The sequence below is a fragment of the Erythrolamprus reginae genome, chromosome Z, assembly GCF_031021105.1.
Source record: "Erythrolamprus reginae isolate rEryReg1 chromosome Z, rEryReg1.hap1, whole genome shotgun sequence".
Taxonomy (NCBI): Eukaryota; Metazoa; Chordata; class Lepidosauria; order Squamata; family Dipsadidae; genus Erythrolamprus; species Erythrolamprus reginae.
In genome coordinates this window covers 121,364,933-121,391,545 of record NC_091963.1, presented here as the reverse complement: position 1 = coordinate 121,391,545, position 26,613 = coordinate 121,364,933, and the positions used below count along the sequence as shown (strand labels likewise).

The 26,613-nt window shown below is 37.2% G+C and overlaps 1 protein-coding gene across 1 annotated transcript; it reads left to right on the top strand.

The window, feature by feature from the left end:
* Window positions 1–1,365: 1,365 nt before the first annotated feature.
* On the top strand, window positions 1,366–26,522 carry LOC139153918 (olfactory receptor 10A4-like). The gene is made up of 5 exons (XM_070728340.1): window positions 1,366–1,627; window positions 2,948–3,124; window positions 4,858–4,906; window positions 21,982–22,124; window positions 25,159–26,522. Exons 1-5 carry the CDS (start codon window positions 1,366–1,368, stop codon window positions 26,067–26,069), a joined length of 1,542 nt encoding a protein of 513 aa, XP_070584441.1. The 3' UTR covers window positions 26,070–26,522.
* The last annotated feature ends 91 nt before the right edge of the window (window positions 26,523–26,613 follow it).

Genomic DNA, 26,613 nt, shown 5'->3' with positions numbered 1-26,613 from the left:
ACTGGGGAGATGGATGTGCGGTTAGGGGGTGTTTGCATTTAATTAGGTTAATTGGCTTACCTCTGGTCATTGGGTAGGCAGGTTAGGGGCGGAAATCTGGGTGGTTTCAGCAACTGCGCGTTCTCCCTTGGGCATCTTTGGGGATGATTGACAGGTTCTCTCCAAGCCCATGGTGGGTGCTACCTGCGCGCTTGGGGGGAACCTGTCTTTGGGTCCCGCTATTGAAGTCCCAGGGTAGGGGTGAGCCGGCGGGACCCCCCTCATGCGAGTGTATGGCAGGGTCTCAGGTGAGGGAGAGGTCCCTCACCTGGACCAGCATCGATTACGCCCATAGTTGCCCAGGAATGTTGACCTTTTACGTCATTTCCGCCCCGGAAGTGTTTGTTTGACCCTGCAGGTCCACTGTTTCCGGGTCATAGTTGAGTATGTTGATTTATGCAAATTTATGCTAATTCATGCTAATTTAATTAATAAATTATGCAAATTTATTATAATAAAAATGACCCAAGTTTAAATCCAGCTCTTGTGTCCGAGTCGTTACTCCGTCTCTTCTGCAATATTCAATCACCTGAAAACAGGTCCTGCACTTGTTATGCTTGAATATGCTAGGAGGAGGAAGAGGAGGAAGAGGAGGAAGAGGAAGGGGGAGAGGGAAAGGGAGAGGAAGAGGGAGAAGAGCAGAGCCAAGCAGGGGAAATTTTGCATATGTGCAGATTTTCTAAGTGCTGTCTAAAATCTTTTGGGTATTACATTTAATGGACTGATAACCATTGAGAACACCACAGCCAGCTTTTGTTTTAATATCTTGCCTTGCCTTGTCTTGTTTTATTTTTATCATAATTAGTTACCCTGTGAAATAAAGTGCTCCTTGTTAGTACATGATACTCAACAGTATTTGGGGTTGCCTTGTATGTAAACTACCAAGTGTGGTTTGATGCAATATACCTTTAAGGACTTTGGCTGGTTCGCCATAAAAGGGCGCCAGCACTCTCTCCTGATGATGATGCTGGATAGCTCATTCATTCTTTGCCTTTGCTTGTGAGTGGAGTATATTCTGCTTCATGCTGCTATGTGCGGTTTGTTGTTTATTTCTGCTTTGTGCTTGTAAATATGTATATATGTAAATAATACTTGTTTAGCATACCGAGTCTGTGTTGTTACTGGATCTACCACACATCCACACTCTTACAAAAAACTCTGCTCTGTATATGTCGAAGGACTTGCAGCCTAGCTGCTCCAAGACATTCTAACATTGGATATGGGCCCAATGCTGGCAGAGAAAATTGTGGCTTGTTAATGTGTGGTTTAATTTAGCCAGCATTGTATCACAGTTAGTATTTTTGCTGTAATAGTATTATTATTAAGATGGCAATGTTCCAGTCCAGTAAAGCTTTCTCCATTGCTCAGTTGGATGGAAGCAACTACAGCACATGGTCTGCTAAATGTACTATGTTGCTGCAATGTGAAGGACTGTGGGATATTGTTCCTGAATCCCCCGATTTGGATGCCTCGGATCCTGATGTGGAGGAGGATGCCAAGAAGAGAAAAGACTTTATCCAGGACAATAATAAGGCTTGCAGTTTAATTGGTCTTATGCTTGCAGACCAGCAACTAACTTACATTCATGGTGAGAACTCAGCTGCCAAGTGTCGGGACATTTTGTCACGCTGAATATTGACAGCCCTAGAGACATTCAGTAATTAAATAGTTAACTGTGTGTGTTTTACTAAGATCCTCCTATTATGATGTAATATCCTGCCACATCTAACCTCACATCCTTCTTCTTCATGTTTTTTGGAGAAAGGTGTGGGGGAGATGAGGAGAGTTGGGTGGACAAAAACGGGAAGAAAAGAATCATGGAGCTCAAGGGAGGAGAAAGGTGTGGGGGAGATCAGGAGAGTGAGGTGGGCAAAAATGGGAGGGAAAGTGAGGTCCACCCCACTCTCCTCATCTCCCCCACCCCTTTCTCCTCCCTTGAGCTCCATGAGCCTTTCCCTCCCGTTTTTGTCTACCCCACTCTCCTCATCTCCCCCACACCTTTCTCCTCCCTTGAGCTCCATGAGTCTTTTCTTCCTGTTTTTGTCCCCCCTACTCTGCCCAGCAGAGGGCCTGTTTTTGTGATCCTGGGATTCCCCTCCTGGGATTTCCCTACAGCATTGCAAAAACGCAGAAGTCAGGAGGTGGAGTTTCCCATGGAGGGGAGCCTCAGGGGATCCCAGGATCACAAAAACTTGTGCTTTGCTTGCAATGAAAGTCTGGAGGCGGGGCATCTCAGTGGCGGTGGCAGGTTCGTAAGGTGAAAAAAATTCATAAGAAGAGGCAAAAAAAATCCGAACCCTCGGTTCGTATCTCAAAAAGTTTGTATGATGAGGGGTTCATATCACAAAGTACTACTGTATAATCTCTTCCAGGTCAACATCAATCTTGAGGCATCTGAGAAGCCTGATTTTTGTTAAGCTTATGTCATGACTACCCAAAGACCTTTTTTCATTTTGAAGAATGCTCTTCAAGCTTTGGTGGCCATTTTCCAACTTTCATGTAAATTAGAACAGCGGTACATCATCCTTTCAATTTTTTCTAGTGATATTCTTTCCAAAGTTATGATAAATTAATGGATTGTTTGATAATGAACACTATCTTAATTTTTGAGGTGATAGGCTTCAAGATGCATTTTTCAGATATTTCTCTGGCTCTGTTGAAGATGAACTGAAGATCTTCATGCTTTGTGGCAAGCATAACGGTGTCATCAGCATATCTTAAATTGTTTATCTAAATACCATTTATTTTGAGGCTAGCATCAATGTGTTCTAGTGTTTCATGGAAATTTGATTCAGATTCGTATTTCTGCATCATCTGAGTATTTTCAGCCTAGTCTCATATTTGCTACCTGATACTGTTGTGAATGATCCTTGTTGGCCTCAGGACATGCCTGATTCTGATTCATTAGGTTCATTAGGTTATCCTGGGTTAGGGAGGTTGTCAGAGGAAACGGGAGCCCAGAGTGAAGTTGATAGCGAGGAGTGTCCAAGGGAGCTGATGTTACAATGGGAAGTTGGTCTTTGTCAGATAGTGATATATCTTGGATCAATCCATTCCTATCAGCATAGGAATGGATTGATCCAAGGTATAGGAGAATAGCAAAAAGGTAAGAAGTATTAATCCACATTAGTAGCTTTGCAGATTGTAAAATGTCATTTCCAGGTTAGAGCAGGAAGTGAAGGTGGGATTTAACAACATTGATCAAAGAGAATGGCAGAGATATTGTGGTGTTCCTGAAACAAAAGAGTAAAAACCCCATGCTGTCCTTTTCAAATTGAGTCATAAGCTGCACTGCTGAATTTATTATAAATCCTGGTAAGCTGATAAACCTAAAGCTGTGATTTGTAGTCCTGTTATCTCCGAGCTGGCTGAGAATGGAATGTTGGAACGCTTCCCTAAAAAGTTAGAGTTTTCAAGCCGATAGAATTTGCTCTAGTCTTGCTGTTTTGTTTTTTACCTTGCTAAAGTTTCATGTATCTAAACTGGTCTGAAGATAAATAAAAGAGACTATTGTTTCAAGAAGTGGGTCTCTGAAGTGAGTCTTGGAAAAATAAAGAAACCATGCCTAGAACAGATAACTATATAGATTCTTTATGATTCAGATGTCTTTGTCATCTAGTCCCACTTATTTCAAGGTTTGTAATAGTTTGCTGTGTCTTATTTTATCTAATGCTTTTTCAAAATCAATGAAGAACACGTAAACACTGTGATTGACATCTCTACAATGCTGTGCAAGAATTTGAATGCTGAATATGGCTTGTGTACCAAGATTGTTTCTGAAACAAAATTATATGTTACTTAGATATCTCTCCCTCTCCCGCCCCACCCCCCCACCCCATACATTGTTGTGTGAATTATTCTAAGGAATATTTTCAGGACATGATTCATTAAACTTATTGTTCTGTATTCAGTACAGCTTTTTTGGGGGGTGGGGGGGGGTTATCACAAAAGTTGATTTTGGTTAATCAGAAAACCCTCACATTGAGCCAAGTCAGCTAAATGTTGAACAAAATTAATGTGAATATTCACCTTTTAAAAAAAAATTAGCTGAAGTGTCATAACAACACAATTTGAGACTTTTAGCGATGGCACTATAATGCTGTTTTTTTGTACCCTGGTCAATAGATAGTAAGCATCATCCAAGAATTTCTATATCCTATTACAATAAATAATTATTTCAGACCTGGTTTTCCAGCAGGCCTGGGGCCATTGGGTTATCATTTTGATTCAGTCATGAATGATTGAGAGTATGTATGGGTTTTTAAGGGTTATTAATGTATTTTTGTACTGTCTTTTAACTGCTGTTATTGTTGTAAGTTGTATTTTTGCATTGCCTTTAACTGTTAATTTGTAAGCTGCCCAGAGTCCAACTGGAGCTGGGTGGCATATAGATTTTACAAACAAACAAACAAAGATAAGAAATGTTCTTAGCTACACTATTCCGAGTGGAAATCTAATCCCTAATGTATATATGTGGACATGCCCAGCAAAGCAAGTCAAAAAGATAATATATGAAAATAATTCTGTCATAGTTTTGACTAATTGGTTAGTTACTTTAGTGCATACTGAAGGGGTAAGCAATTATATGAATATTTTAATGTCACTATCCTCTTAGGACAATATTATAAATGCCCTCACGACATTTATTACTCACTACAAAATTAGAATACATATTGCAATTTTTATAGCACATAATACATAGTATTCAATCTATTTAATAAATATAATTTGGATTGGAATCAAAATCTAGGATTTCCCCTCCTAAAGCTAGGTTGAAAACAAATTTTATATTCTGTACTTTAACTTCATTTTCTGCAGCTGATTATTCTGAAATGATAACAGCTTGTCCAATACAAAAATGGAAAAGGTATGTGATTTGAATGTTTATTGCTTACATTTCAATTTATAATTTGTTCTTAAATTTATTTTAATTCTCAATTTAAATATTAATTTCATCTTTCCTTTATAGTTTAAACATATATGAATAATGAACATAGAAAGTTTTTTCTATGATTAAATCCACTGAAAATATTTGTAGGATATACAACTAACCAAACTAATGCAACATGAAATTAGGTGTAACTGGATAAAGGTTGTCCTTAAAATTAGAAATCAATTGCTTTATATAATTGAATTGGAAAAGCAAATTGTGATTCACTCTGTCTCTTTGTACCATGCAAAACTATATTCAAAATAAAATAATGAATCCAAGGTAAGTGAAATGAAGAGATTTAATGTGAGAGTGAATTGGAATTCATTTTGAAACCTTTAACAGGACTGTGGAAAAGAAACAGATAAACAACAGAACTGTTATATACATATAATAAAATTGTACCATTATAAATGAATTACTTTAAAAAAATACAATTATAAGTGAAAGAAATAATGTAGAAACTGAAAAAATGATGAATGCTATTATTTTAGAATAAGAATAAGAATAACTGAGTCTGGTTCAGCATCAGCTACATGTTATTATAACAAATTATTTCTAATATTATCATTATTTTCACTAAAATACAATTTTTAGTGAAAATAATGATAATATTGTAAACAACCTACCATTCTATAGCAGTACTGATATTGCAGTACTGATATTGCAAACAACCATGTTACCATTCTATAGCCAATAAGGCAAATGCCAACAGCAATTTCTCCCTGCCTGTAAAATTATTGGATCTTGCTCATAGAACTGATATCATATAACACTCATGGCTGATCTTGAAAAATATAGTAACCCAGAGCATCTCAACATGACTTAACATACTCTTTCATCACCAAGTTTAAAACGGAACGTTCAGTTTTGTTGCATTTATCAGAATCCCTAAATTAAATAAATAGAATGTTCAGAATATTATATGTAAGCTGATTAAATGCTTTGTATATTGAGTTTTCCTTCCAGGTCTCAGATATTTTTTTAAATAACTGTGCTGAAAATGAAGTGCTGACCAGAACATTGCAACTATTCCAGATCTGAAATGAGAACAGGACAGTATAAATTTTAGCATGCCAATGTTTTAGAATCCTAGATATATTGCTAAATTCATCTTGTTGTAGAATATTAGACTATAAAATAGAAAATTATGCTTTGATGAGAATTGTCACCAAATATTCTTCTAGTAAGATAAAGTTCTGAAGCATGTACAAAGAACTAAAAAAAATTCAAACTATGTCAAAAGATTTGAAGAATAATTGTGTGGCTTACTTTATTAATAGTTTAAGCAACCATTCATTTTTACTTCAAGAGTAATCAAAATTCTACAGAATAATTCTGGACACAACTTTTACATTATTTATCTTTAGTACAATTTTATTATTATTATTTATTTATTTATTTTTACTTGTTTATTTATTTAGTTTTGTCAAGTATTGCTAGCATATAAAGATATTACAAGGTTTATATATATAATACTAGTGAGCCAGAGAGACATCAGGATAGGGGATGGAAGAAAAATGGAACATATTACCATGCATGATGGACCTGTCCAGTGGTGAAAAATTTTTGGAATAAAATTAAAAGCTATTTAGAGCTAATAACTGGTCAACAAATCTCTCTGAAACCAGAACTATACATACTCAGAATTATTAGACAAAAATATCTAAGGAAGATCGATATTTAATAATATGGGCCGGGGTGGCGCAGCAGGTAGAGTGCTGTACTGCAGGCCACTGAAGCTGACTGTAGATCTCATCACCGGCTCAAGGTTGACTCATCCTTCCATCCTTCCAAAGTGGGTAAAATGAGGACCCGGATTGTGGGGGCAATATGCTGGCTCTGTTAAAAAGTGCTGTTGCTAACATGTTGTAAGCCACCCTGAGTCTAAGGAGAAGGGCAGCATAAAAATTGAATGAATGAATGAATGAATGAATGAATGAATGAATGAATGAATAAATAAATAAATAAATAAATAAATAAATATAATCATAGCTGCCAGACTTGCTCATGCGCAGACTTTATTTAAATTTAATAAATAAAATTTACAAAATTGCAGAGATGAACAAGATGACATTGGAAATACAAGAAAGAGACAATACTGAATTCTACCAAACTTGGAGCAGATGGTATGATTGGGTGAATAAAAAAAAATTAAAAAACCTAAATATCTATAATATAGCCAAATCTTTCACAATCTGAAAATATACAGGAAAAAGTGGGGGGAAATGTAAGCAATCGTGTTACTCCCCTCGTTCACTAGAGCAACAAGCTCTGTGAGTTAATGGCCATAATATCTAGAGATAATTTGGATCTGGTTGCCATAACTGAGACATGGTTTAAGGATTCCAATGAATGGGAAATATCCATACCAGGATATACACTGTATAGGAAGGATAGAATAAAGAGAAGGGGAGGTGGAGTAGCCATTTATGTTAAAGAAAGTCTAAAAACAATACTAATTCAAAATACATGTAAAGATCTGGAGACCCTCTGGATTTGCATGCAAAATAAAGACGGTTCTGTCATTAGAATTGGGGTGATCTATAGGCCTCCAGGGCAATCTGAGGAACATGACAACAAGATGGTGGATGAGATTACCCTAATGGCAGTAAAGGGAGATATTGTGGTTATGGGTGATTTCAACATGCCTGATGTTGACTGGAATATCCCCAGTGCCCTTACTTGCAAAAGTAAGAATATAGTAGAGGCCTTTACAGGAGCAGCTATGGCACAGCTAGTTAAGACACCAACTAGAGGGGAGAATATTCTAGATTTAGTTTTTACAAATGGGAATCGGGTTTCAGAGGTCAAGGTGGGAGAAAATTTAGGTTGCAGCGACCATCTATGTTTGTGGTTTGATGTAAAAACTGATTGTGAGCAATCCTATACTGCAACCAAAGTATTGGATTTCAGAAAAACAAATTTTAATGCAATGGGGGAATATTTAAATAATGAATTAAAGGGGAGGGATAAAATGGCAGGAGCGAGCACCCAGTGGACTGTATTAAAAAAGGCCATCTTAAAAGCCACAAGACTTTATGTAAAGCAAGTAACTAAAGGTAAAAGGAAGAAGAAACCGCTATGGTTTAGCAATGATGTAAGGGCTATAGTCAATGAAAAAAAGGCTGCCTATAGGAGGTATAAAGAGTCTGGAAGTATAGCTGATAGAGAGGTGTATAAAATGAGACAGAAGGAGGCGAAACAGATAATATATGCTGCTAAAGCCTCAAAAGAGGAAGAAATAGCAAAATCTGTAAAGAAGGGGGATAAAACCTTCTTCAGATATATTAGTGATAGGAAGAAGAAAAACTGCAGCATCACAAAGCTTAGTACCGGGAATAATACATGCATTAATGGGAATAAGGAGATCGCTGACCATTTCAATAGCTACTTCTGTTCAGTTTTCTCAAAGGACACCTTACAAAATAATACTATAGAGGGATATAGCATTGCTTCCAGCTGTACGGATTCAGCTCCAGTGATCTTAGAAGCCGATGTCTTAGAAGAACTTGAAAGATTAAAGATAAATAAGGCAATGGGTCCAGATGGCATCCATCCCAGAGTTCTTAAAGAACTCAGATCTGTCATTGCTACCCCCCTGACTGATTTGTTTAACCAATCCCTGTTAACAGGAGATGTTCCTGAGGATTGGAGAATGGCCAGTGTTGTGCCTATCCACAAGAAGGGCAGTAGAGAAGAAGCTGGAAACTACAGGCCAGTTAGCTTGACATCAGTTGTAGTTAAAATGATGGAGACTCTACTCAAAAAGAGGATAAATCAGCATCTAAAAAACAATAACTTATTGGACCCAAATCAGCATGGCTTTACTGAAGGCAAATCGTGTCAGACTAATCTCATAGAGTTCTTTGACTATGTCAGAAAGGTGTTGGATGAATGTGGTGCCGTGGATATTGCCTATCTGGACTTCAGCAAAGCCTTTGATACGGTTCCACATAAAGAGCTGATAGATAAATTAGTGAAGATTGGACTTAATCCCTGGATAGTTCAGTGGATTTCAAGCTGGCTGAAGCATAGACATCAGAGAGTTATTGTTAATGGCGAGTATTCTGAGCAGAGACAGGTTACAAGCGGTGTGCCACAATGGTCTGTTCTGGGTCCTATTCTTTTTAATATGTTTGTGAGTGACATAGGGGAAGGTTTGGTAGGGAAGGTTTGCCTATTTGCCGATGACTCTAAAGTGTGCAATAGGGTTGATATTCCTGGAGGGGTCTGTAATATGGTAAATGATTTAGCGTTACTAGATAAATGGTCAAAGCAATGGAAACTGCAGTTTAATGTTTCCAAATGTAAAATAATGCACTTGGGGAAAAGGAATCCTAAATCTGAGTATTGCATTGGCAGTTCTGTGTTAGCAAAAACTTCAGAAGAGAAGGATTTAGGGGTAGTGATTTCTGACAGTCTCAAAATGGGTGAGCAGTGTGGTCGGGCAGTAGGAAAGGCAAGTAGGATGCTTGGCTGCATAGCTAGAGGTATAACAAGCAGGAAGAGGGAGATTGTGATCCCCTTATATAGAGCGCTGGTGAGACCACATTTGGAGTACTGTGTTCAGTTCTGGAGACCTCACCTACAAAAAGATATTGACAAAATTGAACGGGTCCAAAGACGGGCTACAAGAATGGTGGAAGGTCTGAAGTATAAAACGTATCAGGAAAGACTTAATGAACTCAATCTGTATAGTCTGGAAGACAGAAGGAAAAGGGGGGACATGATCGAAACATTTAAATATGTTAAAGGGTTAAATAGGGTTCAGGAGGGAAGTGTTTTTAACAGGAAAGTGAACACAAGAACAAGGGGACACAATCTGAAGTTAGTTGGGGGAAAGATCAAAGGCAACATGAGAAAGTATTATTTTACTGAAAGAGTAGTAGATCCTTGGAACAAACTTCCAGCAGACGTGGTTGGTAAATCCACAGTAACCGAATTTAAACATGCCTGGGATAAACATATATCCATTGTAAGATAAAATACAGGAAATAGTAAAAGGGCAGACTAGATGGACCATGGGGTCTTTTTCTGCCGTCAGTCTTCTATGTTTCTATGTTTCTATACACTAATATGCTGAAAAAATAAAATAAAATAAAAATAGCTGTAGCATTATTGTCAAATGGTAGGTTGGCAAATGTGTAAATCGTTGAGTGTTTACGATTTGATATACAATTTCAACTATGAAAGACAATAGCTGTATCTATATGTCTGTACAGGTCATGTTTTGTTTGTGTCTTTTGTTTTTGTATATTTTGTGGTATTTATGTCTTTTTTCTTAATGTAAATAATTAATAAAGATTACTTTTTAAAAAAAGAAAGGATAGGGGACGGAAGACAGGCTGGTACCCTTCTACATGCCCCTTATATTACAGTGACCAGTTGTTTCGCCGGAATTGACATTATTTACTAGTCGAGCCCCAACCAGGGGTCTAGGTTGTCACAATGTATTTTCGAAGTATATGTGCTGAACTGAGCAGTGCGGCTTTCTGCATTTGACTGATAGTGATTTTGTCCATTTTAAGCTGTTTTAAATGTAATGACAGTGGTTTCGGAACAGCAGCTAGTGTTACAATTACCACCAGAATTACCAATGGCAATCTGAGCCATAATTGTTGAATTTTGGTTTTTAAGTCCTGGTGTTTTGCAATTCTTTGTGGGTGTTCCTTTTCATCAATCTTGCTATTCCCTAGTATTGTGATGTTAATGATAATTACCTTGTTGTTGTTGTTGTTATTGTTGTTGATGTTGTCATTATTATTGTATTATTATTATTATTATTATTATTATTATTATTATTATTATTATTATTATTCCTCTGCAGGGAAAAGAACCATTCAACACAACCAGAGTAATGGAGTTCCTGTTACTGAGTTTCTCTGATATTGCCGAACTGCAGATGTTGTTTTCTGGATTCCTTCTACTGATCTATTTGCTAGCCTTGATCGAGAACCTTCTTCTTATCACCATTGTAGTACTGGACTGCCAACTTCACAAGCCTATGTACCTTTTTCTAGCTAACTTATCCATCCTTGATGTTTGCTTCATCTCTGTCACAGTCCCTAAATCCTTGAATATCTCTTTAACACAGATCAGATCTATTTCTTTTTCTGGATGTATGATTCAAATCTTTTTGGGAGTTACCTTTGCAGTAGTAGAATTTACACTCCTTGCTGTCATGGCCTATGATCGCTATATTGCCATATGTTATCCATTACATTATCAATTGCTAATGAGCAAAATAAAGTGCTTCTGTATGATAGCTGTCTGTTGGCTGAGCAGCATTATATATTCAACATTGCACACTCTAAACATCATTTTCTTACCCTTTTGTGGGCCAAATAATATAGATCAATTATTCTGTGAAATCACTCATACTCTGAAGCTTGTTTGTGCTAATACTTATGGCAATGAAATGGCAGTTTTTATCTGCGGCATTATTTTTGGCATACTTTTCTCATCTCCAGTTATTGCATCTTATGTTCGTATCTTTTTGACCATCAAAAAAATCCCTTCTGCCCAAGGGAGGAACAAAGCATTCTCCACATGTTTTCCCCACCTTGCTGTTTTTTCCTTGTTTATGAGTACTGGGATGTTAACATACTTAAAGAAAAACTCAGAATCATCTCTCACAGAAATCCTAGCATCTTTGTTGTATTCTACTGTGTCACCAATAGCCAATCCAATCATTTACAGTTTGAGAAACAAGGAGATCAAAACAGCACTTGAAAAACTGATTAACAAAATCTTCTATTACCGGAAAGTGTTTTCAATAAAGTCAAGAGAAACAACATGGGAAACATAACCTCAGGAATTTAAATTTCCTCACAAAACACTTTTATCTGTGCACCTATTTTGTGTGTGTGTGTGTTTGTGTGTTTTAAATAGGATTCTTTTTTTAAATTTAGAACCTGAAGGAGAGAAAATGGTGTTTGAATGATAGAGTTGATCAAGTACATGCAATATTTTGCTATAAGGTATTTTCTCCAAATAATTGTTCCATTTCATCATAAGATGAAAATATTTCATTACAGAGACAGATATTAGTTGAGTAGAGTAATGTATATGTAATATAAACTAGAAATTTGTCAAAACTATGTAAGATGAACATTAAAAGGTGGTAATTTCTATAATATCAAAAAATAAGATTGCTTGAACTGTGCAATTAACTGTTCAATTAAAGTTGAATATTGGGTCAATAGATAACTGCAAAGTTAATTAATTTATAATATAAAACAGGTTTCTATCTTGAATTTCATTTAATGCTACGGTGTTAAGAGATATGGATGAAAAAATGAGAAGACAAAACAGAAAAGGAGACAGAAAAAATTGGCAGATATCTATTTGATTTCTAACTTCCCCCTTATTTATATTTTGAACAATATAATAATAATAATAATAATAATAATAATAATAATAATAATAATAATAATAATAACGACGACGACGACGACAGCAGCAGCAGCAGCAGCAACAACAATGGAAGGGATCTTGGAGGTCTTCTAGTCCAACCACCTGCTTATGCAGGAAACCCTATACTACTTCAGAGAGATGGTTATCCAACATCTGCTTAAAGCCTTCCAATGTTGGGGCATTTGCATCTTCTGGAGGCAAGCTGTTCCACTGATCAACCATTCTGACCGTCAGGAAATTTTTCCTTAGTTCTAAGTTACTTCTTTCCTTGTTTAGTTTCCACTCATTTTCTACCATCAAGTGCTTTAGAGAATAAATTGACTCCTTCTTCTTTGTGGCAACCCTGGAGATATTGGAACACTGCTATCATGTCTTCCCTGGTCTTTCTTTTCATTAAACTAGCCATGCCCAGTTCCTGCAACAGTTCTTCATATATTTTAGCCTTCAGTGCCCTAATCATTTTTGTCACTCTTGTCCACATTTTTTCTAAAGTCTCAATATCCTTTTTGCATCATGGTGACCATAACTGAATGCAGTATTCCAAGTGTGGCCTTACCAAGGCCTTATAAAGTGATATTAACATTCCACGTGATCTTGATTCTATCCCTCTGTTAATGCAGCCTAGAACTGTGTTGGCTTTTTTGGCAGCTGCTGAGCACTGCTGGCTCAATTTAAATGGTTGTCCACTAGGACTCCAAGATCCCTCTCACAATTACCATTGTTGAGCAGTATACCATATATACTGTACCTGTGCATTTTGTTTTTCTTGCCTAACTGTAAAACCATGCTTTTTTCACCACTGAATTTCATTTTGTTAAATAGCCCCGATTGTTCAAGTTTGTCAAGATCCTTCTTTATTTTGTACCTATCTTCTGGAGTGTTGGCTATTCCTGCCAGTTTGGGTCAATTTGATAAGTTCAGCATCTATCCCCTTCTCCAAGTCATTGATGAAAATGTTGAAGAGTACTGGGCCTAAAACAGCCTTGGGGTACTCCATGGCATACATTCCTCAATGTAGATGTAATTCCATTGAGCACAACAAGTTGAGTGTGGTTAGTTAGCCAGTTTTGAATCCATCTGGAGGTGTTGCTGTCCATCACACACTTTTCTACTTTATTTAGTAGTAGGTTATGGTTTACTTTGTCAAAAGCCTTACTTAAGTCCAAGTAAGGCCACATCAACAGCATTCTCCTGGTCCACTAATTTTCAAAGAATGCTATAAGATTAGTCCGGTATGATTTGTTTTTGACAAATCCATGTTGGCTTTTGGTTATTACTTTGTTTGCTTCTAGGTGTTCACTGACTCGTTGCTTGATTATCTTTTCCAAAATCTTTCCTGATATTGAGGTCAGGATGATAGGTCTGTGGTTTCCTGGATCCTTTTTTCCCCTTTCTTGAAGATGGGAACTACATCAGCTTTTTTCCAGTCCTCTGCAATTCCCCACTCCAGGATCTTTGAAAGATATAGTTCAGTGGTTCTGAGATCTCGTCTGCCAGTTCCTTCAGAACCTTGGGTCCTAGTGATTTGAATTTGTCTATGGTGGACAGGTGTTCCCTTACCATTTTCTTCCCTATTTTAACTTGTGTTCCTAATATGTTTTTTGTGATGCTTTCTTTGATAGGTTGGGCTGGTTTTTTTCCCTTTATGTAAAGAAAGATGCAAAAAATATGGTGAGTAAACTCTGCTTTCTCCCTTCTGTTTGTCCCTTCTTGCTGTTTTCTTCCTGGAATGGACCAATTGTTTCCTTGACTTTTTTCTTGCTTTTAATATGTTGGAGGAAGTTTTTTTTAATTTCCTCTTCTTTACACATTTTATACTTGTCCCTTTTGTCTATCAATTTATCAGAAAGTTTTTTATGAAGCCATGCTGATTTCTTTTGTGACCTATTATTTTTCTTCTTCATTGGTATTGAACTAGTCACAAATTTTATAATCTCACTTTTCAAAACTTTCCAAGCTTCTTGAGTTGTTTTCCCCTTGAGGATTCTCATCTATGGAATCTTTCCCAAGTTCTCTCTGAATTTATTGAAATTAGCTCTCTTAAAGTCCAAGACTCTAGTTTGACTTTGTTCTACTGTTTGTGTTTGCATAATGTTGAATTCCAATATTGCATGATCACTTGCCCCAAGGTTCCTGTAGCTTCAACACCTTCTATCATCCCATCTCTGTTAGTGAGAATTAAATCTAATATGACTGATCCCCCTTTCCCCTTCTCTACTTTTTGGGTAACAAAATTGTCTGCTAGGTTTGTTAGGAACCTGTTGGATCTTCCACTTTGTGCAAAGTTTGTCTCCCAGTTGATGTCAGGGTAGTTAAAATCCCCATTACTATTGTGATGTGTTTTCTACATAACTTAGTTAGCTGACTAGCAAAAGGTTCATCTACTTTCTCTGTTGGTTGGGTGGCCTATAGTATAGACCAGTGATGGCGAACCTTTTTTCCTATGGGTGGTGAAAGTGTGTGCGTGTATACTATCATGTATGCATGAGCGCCCACACCCATAATTCAATGCCTGGGTAGGGTGAAAATGGCCTCTCCCTCCCCCTGGAGGCCCCCTGAAGGCCAGAAATGATAAATTTCCCAACTTCTGGTGGGCCCTGGTAGGCCCGTTTTTCCAACTTCTGGTGAGCTCAGGAGGCCCATTTTTTTCCCCTCCCTAGGCTTTAGAGGCTTCCCGGGAGCCTAGAAAGAGCAAAAAAGGCCTTTTATAAGCTGAAAACACCCTCCCATGGCCTCCATGTGAGCAGAAAAGCAACTGGCTATCATGCACATGAGCTGAGCTAGGGCAATGGCTTGCGTGCCAGCAGATATGGCTCCACGTGCCACCTGTGGCACCTGTGCCATAGGTTCGCCATCACTGGTATAGACCTATGGCAATGGCAATGTTGACCCTATGTTTACTGTCTACATAACCTATCTTGTGCCTGATTGGCCCATCTTTATTGCCACCCAATTGATTAGTGCAAATGGTATGGCATATGAAATGCTTGGTTTTGCTTGACAGTAAGGCTGATAAACTTACCCTTATCTTTGTTGTGTGCCCTGTTAACACTATTAATTTTAGATTGTTGAGGACAGAAATGATTGTTGGGGACAGAAATGTTGTACCAATTCATTCTCTGTCCCTGCTATTCAGTTTAAATGTTTATCCAGGAAGTCTGTGAATTTAATACCAACCACCTCAATCCCTTTCTTTGATGGATGCAAGCCATCTCTTTTGTACAGTTTTTCATTGGACTAACTGCAGACATTATGACTAGTAAAGCCAAAGCCTTCCCTTTTACACCATTTTTTTTAGCTCTACATTAAACTCTGCTACACGTTGGCCTTTCCATTTTTGTTCCTTATATACTGGTAATATCTCTGAAAAGTTAAGCCTACAACCTATACTACTAAATTCATACTACTAGCTCTGGAAGTCATTCTGAACAGATAATACCAATATCATTTGTGCCAAGATGTATAATAGCATCAACATCAAAGTTCTTACTGGCATTCTTGACTATCTTAAGAATATACCTCTTGTGTCTGCCTGCAGTAGCACCTGGCAGATATCTGACCTCTTTCAAAACCTTGTCCTTTCCTAAATTTACATCCCTTACAATTGAATTACCAACCAGAAGGTGGCTTCTCTTTTTGGATACCTTGCTGCTCTTGTGTGACTGATGTGTAATAGGTGATTCACACTTTTCACTTTCCAAAATGAGTTCTTCATCTTGGACAATGATCCCCTGCTTATTCGTGTTGATATGTCTTGATATGTCAATTTAGTGTCCCTATTAAGGTCAGTCAGGGCACTATATCTGTCACACTGGGACACAGCATAAGCATTGTGTTTGTGTTTCACAGCTCCGATCCTGCTAGATCTCACAGTTCTCTATGCTGCCCTTCTCCTGCAGGGTCTCTGTGGTAGAGGGGATGGGTGATGTGGCTCATTAGAATGGAATGCAGAGTGCAGATTAGAGATTCTAAATAAGTAATATGTCCATGTACATTAGTAATTTGTTTACAAAGAGGACAGTATCCAAATTTGAAAAGAGTACTTCAAAACACAGCTCTAAAATTTGTACTATTTATCTATTTATTTTTGTGAATAGGTGTAAATTTGTACAATTTATCATTAATATTTATAGTTTCTATTAGCTCTTAAAAACCATATTATGAATACTTGTATTTGCCTTGCTACATGTTGTGTTGTACATATTTTTTGTTTGAATTTGCTTAAATTTCTATTTTTTGGTGATACTCTACTAAGGCACAGCTACAACACGGAAACTGCTTTGGTCACGCTGATGAATGATCTCTGGTTGGCCTGGGGCAGGGGTTTATCCTCTGTCCTGGTGCTTCTTGACCTCTCAGAGGCTTTCAATACCATTGGCCATGGTATCCTTCTGCGCTGGCTGGAGGGGTTGGGAGTGGGAGGCACTGTTCTTCAGTGGTTCTCCTCCTACCTCTCCGGTTGGTCACAGTCGGTGTTGGTGGGGGGGCAGAGGTCAACCTCTAGGTTTCTCCCTTGTGGGGTACCTCAGAGGTCAGTCATCTCCCCATGCTGTTCAATATCTACATGAAACCACTGGGCGAGATCATCCAAGGGCATGGGGTGACGTATCATCAGTACGTTGATGATACCCAGATGTACATCTCCACCCCAGGTCCAGTCAGCAAAGCAGTAGAAGTGATGTGTCAGTGCCTGGAGGCTGTTGGGGTCTGGATGGTTGTCAACAGACTCAAACTCAACCCTGATACGACGGAGTGGCTGTGGGTTTTGCCTCCCAAGGACAATTCCATCTGTCTGTCCATTACCCTGGTGGGGGAATTATTGACTCACTTGGAGAGGGTTTGCAACTTGGGCATTCTCCTCGATCCACAGCTAACATTAGAGCACCATCTTTCAGCTGTGGCGAGGAGGACATTTGCTTAGGTTTGCCCGGTGCACCAGTTGCGGCCCTATTTGGACCGGGAGTCACTGCTCTCAGTCACTCACATCCTCATCACCTTGAGATTCAATTACTACAATGCTCTCTACATGGGGCTACCTTTGAAAAGTGTTCAGAAACTTCAGATTGTGCAGAACGCAGCCGTGAGAGCCATCGTGGGGCTTCCAAGATTCACCCATGTTTCTTCAACACTCCGTGGCTTGCATTGGCTGCCAATCAGTTTCCAGTCACAATTCAAAGTGTTGGTCATGACCTTTAAATCCCTACATGGCAATGGACCAGATTACCTCCGGAACCACCTGCTGCCACACAAATCCCAAGTTTACAATTCTTAATGCTTTTTTGGCAATGCTATTACAATGGGCTCTAGCACTTAGGTCATTGGAAATGAGTACTCCAAGGTCTTTGACTGAGTGAGGGTCCTCTGCGAATTCACTTTTACCAAGTATTTATTTAGTATCTAGATTTTTTTTACCAATGTGTAGGACAGAGCATTTGTTTGTAGAGATTTGAAGCTGCCAGTTGTTAGACCATTCAGCTACATGGTCAAGGTCCTTTTGAAGGATAGAAGTATTGTCAGAGGTATTAAATAGTTTAACAACATCAGCAAAGAGAACACAATTGCTGGTGATATTGTCACAGAGATCATTTATGTAGAGTATAAAGAGAGTAGGTCCTAAAACACTGCCTTGTGGGACGCCATTGTTAACTGGAGCAGGATTAGATATGGCATTACCTATTTTGACCACTTATTGTCTTTTGGACAGGAACGCTGAAATCCAACCATGCAGAGGTCCATAGATGCCATAAGATTTTAGTTTCAGAAGAAGTTTGTCATGAACTACTGAGTCAAATGCTGTATCTTTCTTTTACAACAATTATTCTCATTATATTAATGTCCATTCTTCATTCTCAATATCAGATTTTATCCGTCCAGCAATTTAAAACTATGTCACTCTACACTGAATGGTGTCAGAATGAACCACATCTGTACATATAATGATATTTTTCTTAATATAGTCAAGAAACACAGAAGGCATTTGCAAGAGATGATAATGGTGAAATTGTCAATTTATTCATTATTTTAACCATAAGACTATCATTAAAAAAACTTGTCAATTCTCCTGTTATTTCCAATCTTGAATATAAAAATTGCTGATATTTCTTTCTTTATTCCTGATATTGTATGTTCTTTTCTTTTCTTTTTTTTCTTTTCTTTTCTTAGTTGATCAGATAAAATTATTATTATTTATTATTATTTATTAGATTTGTATGCCGCCCCTCTCCGAAGACTCGGGGTGGCTCACAACAGCAAATGTATAGTGTCTGAGCGGCAGTCCCCTTGGGACTGGGCGGCAAATAAACAAATAAATAAATAAACAAATAAACAAACAAACAAATAAATAAATAAATAAGAATCCCTTCTTTTTTATTAAAAGAAATTAATAATTTTAAAAAAACAAAATCAATTAAAACTAAAACAACCAGCAAAACCAAAAACATAACTATTTAAAAAAACAGGTGAGGGCTGGGTTTTTTTTTCTCTGTTATTATTTAAGTGCTTTTACCATATGCTTTAAATCAAGTGTCACTTCTCTCTTTGTTTCTCTCTCTCTTTCCTGTCATTCTCTGCCTCAATCATTTTCTCATTTATCTTTTTTTCTCCCCTTTTTTCTATCATTTCTCTCTCTCTCCCTTCCACTCTTCTCTCTCTCTTGCTTTTTCTGTCTCTCTCTTGCTTTCTTCCTCTCTCTCACTCTCTTCCTTCCTCTCTCATCTCTCTCTCTCTCTCTTTCTTTCTCTCTCTATCTCTTTCTCTCTCCCCTCTTTCTCTCTCTCTCTTTCTCACTTTCTCTCTATCTTGCTCTGTCGCTCTCACTCTCTCTCGTTCTCTCTCCATTCTTCCCACAGCGGAGACCGGCAAAGGTGATTTTCAATGTTGGGCATGCACACTCCCCATTCCCCTGCCAGCCCACCCGGAACATTCAAAGTAATAAAAACCTTCGCCGGTGAAGGTTTTTCTTATTTCGAATGTTCCAAGCAGGCTGGCAGGCGGGGGGAAGCAGTGAGAAGCCTGGTGCACGAGGGGGCCGGAGGCATGGGGGGCGGGGGCGGCCGCTGCTCCATCCGTGCCCTTGGAAAAGGGTGTTTGGGGGCATTTTGGGGGGGGGCATGTGCACAGGCATGCACAGCTTACAGGGAACAGTGACTGTGAGCAGTGAGTCCGGTCCAGATAGGGCCGCAACTGGTGCACCAGGCACACCTGGGCAAACGTCCCTCTCGCCACAGCTGAAAGATGGTGCTCTAATGTGAACTGTGGACCGAGGAGGACGCCCAAGTTGCGGACCCTCTCTGAGGGGGTCAATAATCCCCCCCAGGGTTATGGATGGACAGATGGGATTGTCCATGGAAGGCAGAACCCACAGCCACTCTGTCTTATCTGGATTGAGTTTGAGTGTGTTGGCACCCATCCAGACCCCAACAGCCTCCAGGAACAGGCACATCACTTCCACTGCTTCGTTGCCTGGACATGGGGTGGAGATGTACAGCTGGGTGTCATCTGCATATTGATGATACCTCTCCCATGCCCTTGGATGATCTCACCCAGTGGTTTCATGTAGATATTGAATAGCAGGAGGGAGAGGACCGACCCCTGAGGCACTCCACAAGGAAGTGACCTTGAGGTCGACCTCTGACCCTCCACTAACACTGACTGCAACTGACCAGAGAGGTAGGAACAGAACCACTGAAGAACAGTGCCTCCCACTCCCAACCCCTCCAGCCGGCGCAGAAGGATACCATGGTTGATGGTATCGAAAGTTGCTGAGAGGTCAAGAAGCACCAGGACAGAGGATAAACCCCTGTCCCAGGCCCGCCAGAGATCATCCACCAACGCGACCAAAGCAGTTTCCGTGCTGTAGCCGGGCCTGAATACGCAGTAGCTACCTATAGCATCACAGTTCAAACAAGTTTATTTTCTTCCTGTTTTGCCTTTTTAAGGTTTTTCTTAAACTTTCACAATCATAGATAGCCATGGGAAGACAATAGAGAAGTCTGATGTAAACTACATTTGATTGCCAGGCTGATGTCCTTGCTTTTTTATATTCAGCTCATGTTCATCATGTGCTGCATCCACCATTTTGAGCTTTCTACAATTCTAGGAACAATATTTTTCCCACATATTTTATCTCTTCACTATCAATTTTTATACTGACATTTCCTTTCCTTGCAGTGATCATGAACTTGGCCTTTTAATATTCAGAAAGAGACCAAAAGTTGTCCCAAGTCCACGAAGAGGGGCGGCATATACAGTAAATCCAATCAATCAATCAATCAATCAATCAATCAATGTCTCAATTTTCTTAATTTTATCAAAATCATGAGCATATTGAAGATAGGAATTGAAATAATTTTGAAGCATTAATCAACATGTTTTTTTGTCTTCATTATCTATAACTCACTTGATTGATTACATTCTTGATAATTTTCTTCCAATATGATAATTAAAACACAGAGGTATTGTTTTAACAATTTTTCCCCATGGGAGGATGGAAGAGTAGGCTGCTAAGCAAAATTACAAGCACATGTGTGCCTTGCTCCATTCCCATTGGAACCTTCTCCCTAGAGTCAACATTGTATTTTTACCAATAATGCCTCAACTCTGACATAGGTGGAAGAGGAGATGAGGAGCAAACATAGGAGATAGTTGTGGAGCTGTATAACCACCAGCTAATAAAATAGATCAACAAAAGAAGGACTTTTTTCTTTAGAAGGAGTGGACTATCCAAAAGAGAGGAAAAGAACTATAACAGACCGGCAAGATTCTTCTTGCTGGTCATTGATAGAAAAAAAAGGAAGAAAGATCAGATATAAGAGATTTGAGACAGAACAGACTTAAAAAGATGGAAACATTGAGGCATAGTAGTAAATACTATAGAACATAAGTTATAGCTAATCCTAATAGAATAATAGTTAATAGTAGTTAATCAAAATTTATTAAATTTCTATTTATTATGCATTATATAAAATTATATATTGTATATACTATATAAATTATAGTGTCTAGCATAAACTGTGTCATAGCATATTGTACTATTAATGACCACTGACACATCATTTTTATATGTTTATTTTTTATAAAATAGAAAATTTATCTAACCCAGATAAATTGTTCCAGGGGCAGTGGTTTTGTGTCTCCCTTGATCTTGGTTCAAACTAGTTGGATATAATATTTTTAAAAGAATCCATGACAGGGAGAAAAGGGTAAGAAATAACAAGTTAAAGGTAGCTCTGTAGAGGTAGTCTTCTAATTATACAATTGTGAGAAGCTCTTCCTACTGGTAAGGACAATAAAACTCTGTATCTCTAACAGTATGGTGCTTTTGTACTGGAGTTTTAAAAACAAGGAATTTGATTTTTAAATGACATGCAACAATCATTGGTTGTTTAGATTTTTATATTTCTGTACTATTGATAATTGAACCATTCAGTTAATCAGAGAAACACAGAGTGGAAGAGATATAGGGAAATTGTCATTTATTTGATGAACTGACCTTTTATTGTCCAGCTGAACCTAGAGCAAAATCAATCAATATATGCTTAGTCTTTTACAAATTAAAACTGAAGCAATGAGAAATACATTATTATTTGATATAGTAACAAAAGATTTTCAAATCCTCCAACATTTTTCTTCAATCCATCCTTCTATTTTAATATAATTACTGTTCTCTTCCTCTTCCTTCTCCTCCTCTTCTTCAGAATATGCAATATCAGCACAATGAAAAAGATGATAATAAAAAGTAGGGATAACTTGCATCGAACTCACATTTAAATATTATACTGTCTTATAAAGAAAGTAATGGGTGATATATTATGTAATTGTATCATTATTCTAGGAAGCAATAAGTGAGGAAGATAAATCCTTACAGGAACTATATGAACTAAGATAAATACTAATCAGCACAACATTTCACACTTAGCCATCAGTGTTTACATGTAAGTACGAAAATTTAAATTTCTTTTCTGTGTCTGTAAATTTATTAAATTTCTATTTATTATGCATTATATAAAATTATATATTATATAATCATTTTTTTAAAAGTTAACATCAAACAATAAAACAAAATTGTGGGAAATCCCTTTAAATGCATCTGTGCAAACCATTATAGGTGTACCTTGGCATACCCATATAATACCAACCCTCTGTGTGCTGCATTGGCTACCAATTAGTCTCCAGTCACAATTCAAGGTATTGGTATAAAGCCCTATATGGCTTAGGACCAGATTATTTACAGGACCATCTCCTGCCGCATACTTCCCAGAGACCAATATGTTCACACAGGATTGGCCTTCTCCATGTCCCATTGACTAAGCAATACAGTTTGGTGGGACCTCAGGGGAGGGCCTTCTCTGTGGCTGCTTCAGCTCTATGGAATAAACTCTCCCCCGATGTCCATACTTCTCTAACCCCACTGGCCTTCTGAAAGGCTGTGAAGACCTGGCTTTGCCAGCAGACCTGGGGGCCATGATTACTATCATCTGTCATGGCCAAATTGTGTTGAATGGTATGTATGTATATATTTGATTGGTTTATAGCTTTGTGGATTTTTATAAACAGGGGTTTTATTGGTTTAGTAATTAATATTTGATTTCTTTTTATTGTATTTTATTTTTATATTGTTGTAAGCCACCTTGAGTCCCATTGGGGTTGGGTGGCATAGAAGTCAAACAAACAAATAAATAAATACCCTCAGAATCAAAGATAGCAACCATTACTTTGAAGTGAAAACTTACTGATAGCACAATTTGTACATGTATCCATTGATACATTTTGCTATCTACTGTTTCAATCTTTCACTTTCCTACCTATTTTAGATTAGATATATTGTGTATGATGGTCTGGTGATTCATTAATGGTAAATTAGACATATGCTGAATGAATTGTTCTCAAATATATTTGAAAAACATGTAACAAATATATTGCAATTCCTATGTAAAGTCTGCATAATTTAAACCAGGAATAAAGGTTCTATAAATCTTTGGTCTTCTTAAATGAGGAAAGTCTGTTTTATTAGGAAGTGTAGAATCTTACTTTTTCACCATTGAATCTAACAAAATGAAATTCAATGGTGACAAAAGTAATGTTCTACAATTAGGCAAGAAACACAAAATGCTCAGGTACAGTATATGTAGTACATTACTCAATAGTAGTAACTGTGAGAGGGATCTTGGAATCCTAGTGGACAATCACTTAAATATGAGCTATCAGTGTGCAGAAGCTGCCAAAAAAATCAACATAGTTCTAGGCTGCATTAACAGAGGGATAGAATCAAGATCACGCAAAATGTTAATACTACTGTATAGGGCCTTATAAAGCCAAATTTGGAATTCAGTTTTGGTCGCCAAGCTGTAGAAGGAGTAGGGAGAAGAGCAACAAAGATTATTAAGGGACTGGAGGCTAAAACACGAAGAATAGTTGCAGGAACTAGATATGCCTAGTTTAATGAAAAGAAGGAACAGGGGAGACATGATAGCAGTGTTCCAATATCTCAAGGGTTGCCACAAAGAAGAGGGATTCTCCAAAGTACCTGAGAGTAGAACAAGAAGCAATGGGTAGAAACTAAACAAGGAGAACTAAGAACTTAGAACTAAGGAAAAATTTCCTGACAGAACAATTAATCAGTGGAACAGCTTCCCTCCAGAAGTTGTGAAATCTCTAACACTGGAAGCTTTTAAGAAGATGTTGGATCTGTTTGAAGTAGTGTAGGGTTTCCTGCCGAAGCAGGGGTTGGACTAGAATACCTTGTAGATCCCTTCCAACATTTTTTTATTATTATTATTATTATTATTATTATTATTATTATTATTAGTAGTAGTAGTAGTAGTAGTATTAGTATGTTTCAAAAAAGAAGATGATTATAATACCTATAAAATCCAGCAAGAAACTTAAGTGACTCAGTAGCACGACCAAAACATTCTAATTGACAGCCTTTAAAGTTATTCCAGAATGGACCTCAGAACAATTCATTCTTTAAAAAAGAAAATATTTTTATTGAACATTTTTTAAGTTGAACAATTTATTCTTGTGTAAATCAGCAGTTGTAAAATTGTGTCCACCCTCATATGTTATTTAAGTTCAATACCCAGTATCTTTAACTTCAATAATATATATAACTTAGATTCATAGGTAAATTCATATAACATAGATAAATGATTCTCAGGAATCATTTCTAATCCATGGTGAGGATATACATATTTTTCCTATCTATAAGTTCATAATATATTAATACTGCAACTTAACCACTCCTTTTTCTTTAATTCTCTTTTAATAAATTAACAATAAATTTGAAGCATTTTAGAAGACAGCTTATGGTGGAAAAGAATTTCAAAAAATGAAAATAGATAATATCCAATGGAAAGCTATGGAAAGATTGCACTTTATCTATTAAAGATTTTTGCTACTTCCTGGCTGGTAATTGCTAGTCATTCTAGCAAATATTTTACTCTTTCTTTGATAAAAAGGGAGATAGTTTTCTCTATTAGAAAAGGATGGTAAAAAATATAATTATTCCTCCTAAGTCAACTCCCAAATGTACATGTTTATAATTTTAATGATAATTCTTATATCATTTTCTTACAGAAAGAAATCAGTTCAGGAGATTGACTATAAAGTTTGTTTAGAAAATTGCCTGTATATTATCTGCTCATAAAGAGCAGGGACAAAGAAAAAAGCTTGTTGAAGAATTTATCAAATTTGTCAGAGAATCACACTCCAAATAATGTTAAAGGCATGGAAAAGATCAGTAATAATAACTAATCAAACACATGTTGCAGAATTTATTCTTATGGGATTTTCCAGTTACCACGAACTTCAGGTACTCCTTTTTGTCATTTTCTTTCTTGTTTATACAATATCTTTGACTGGAAATGTCCTCATCATACTTGTCACAACAGTAGACCCTGCACTTCATAGTCCCATGTACTTCTTCCTCCGAAATCTTTCTTCCTTAGATATTTGTTTCAATTCAGTAATCGTTCCAAAAATGCTAGCAGACTTTATTTTGCAGAAGAAGACAATTTCCTATATAGGCTGCTTCACACAGTTGTATTTCTTTTTTTTCTTTGGTACAGTTGAGTGCTGCCTTCTTGCTGCAATGGCCTATGACCGCTGTGTTGCCATTTGTAATCCATTACGCTATCCAGAAATTATGAACAGAAAAGCATGTTTACAACTAGCTGTGGCTTCATGGTTTTTAGGCTTCCCTAACTCTACTGTCACTGCAGTCACTGTTTTTAGTGTGTCATACTGTGGGCCTAATACTATTAATCATTTCTTTTGTGATAGTCCCCCACTGTTGGAGTTGGCTTGTGCTGACACATACATTGTTCAAATTGAGGCTCTCACAACTAGTGTGATATTCATACTGTTTCCTTTCCTCATTATATTATTCACATATGTCTGCATTATTATTACCATCTTGAGAATGCCTTCAGCAGAGGGGAGAAAGAAAGCCTTTTCAACATGTTCATCTCATCTTTTGGTAGTAACCTTATTTTATGGAACAGCTATATCTGCCTACTTCAACCCTAAGTCAAAGTACTCACCAGACACAAAGAAGTTTCTTGCCCTCTTCTATACAGTCATCACACCCATGTTAAACCCTATTATCTATAGTTTAAGAAACAAGGAGGTCAAAGCTGCAATGAAGAGGACCTTACACCAGAGAATGTCTAGAACAAAATAAAACTAGTTGATCCATTATCTTAAAGCTAGATGACATTTTTGTCAACGTTAAAAAATGAAATGTAAGGATGTGTAAAAGGTTTATTGTGTCTAATTTTGTTTTTCTTTATTTTGTCATCATTTTCAAAAAACAAAGAGTAACATGTACATTGAATCATTTTTAGAGTCAGAAATGAAAGATGAAACAGATATGTGTACCATGTTTTCATATTGTTTCAGTTCTGTACAGATAATAATCTCCTTGCTAATTGAGAAAGGTTGTGAGGATACCTTACAAATATAATCAGATTCCTTTTATTGCCTCTTAAATTTTCCATCTTGGCCCAAATGATTTAATAATGATACAAACCACTGTTTCATACATTCATTGAATTCTTCATCAACAATGTAAATGTAAACAGGAACATTGGGTTATGAAAATTGTATTTTAACAATAAAAATTGTCTTTTAGTAAGAGTTAATGCTGTTTTTTGGTGTATAAAATAATCTATGTATGCTATCTTTTGTCTTCTTAAAGAACATGGAAAAATTACTACTAGCACATC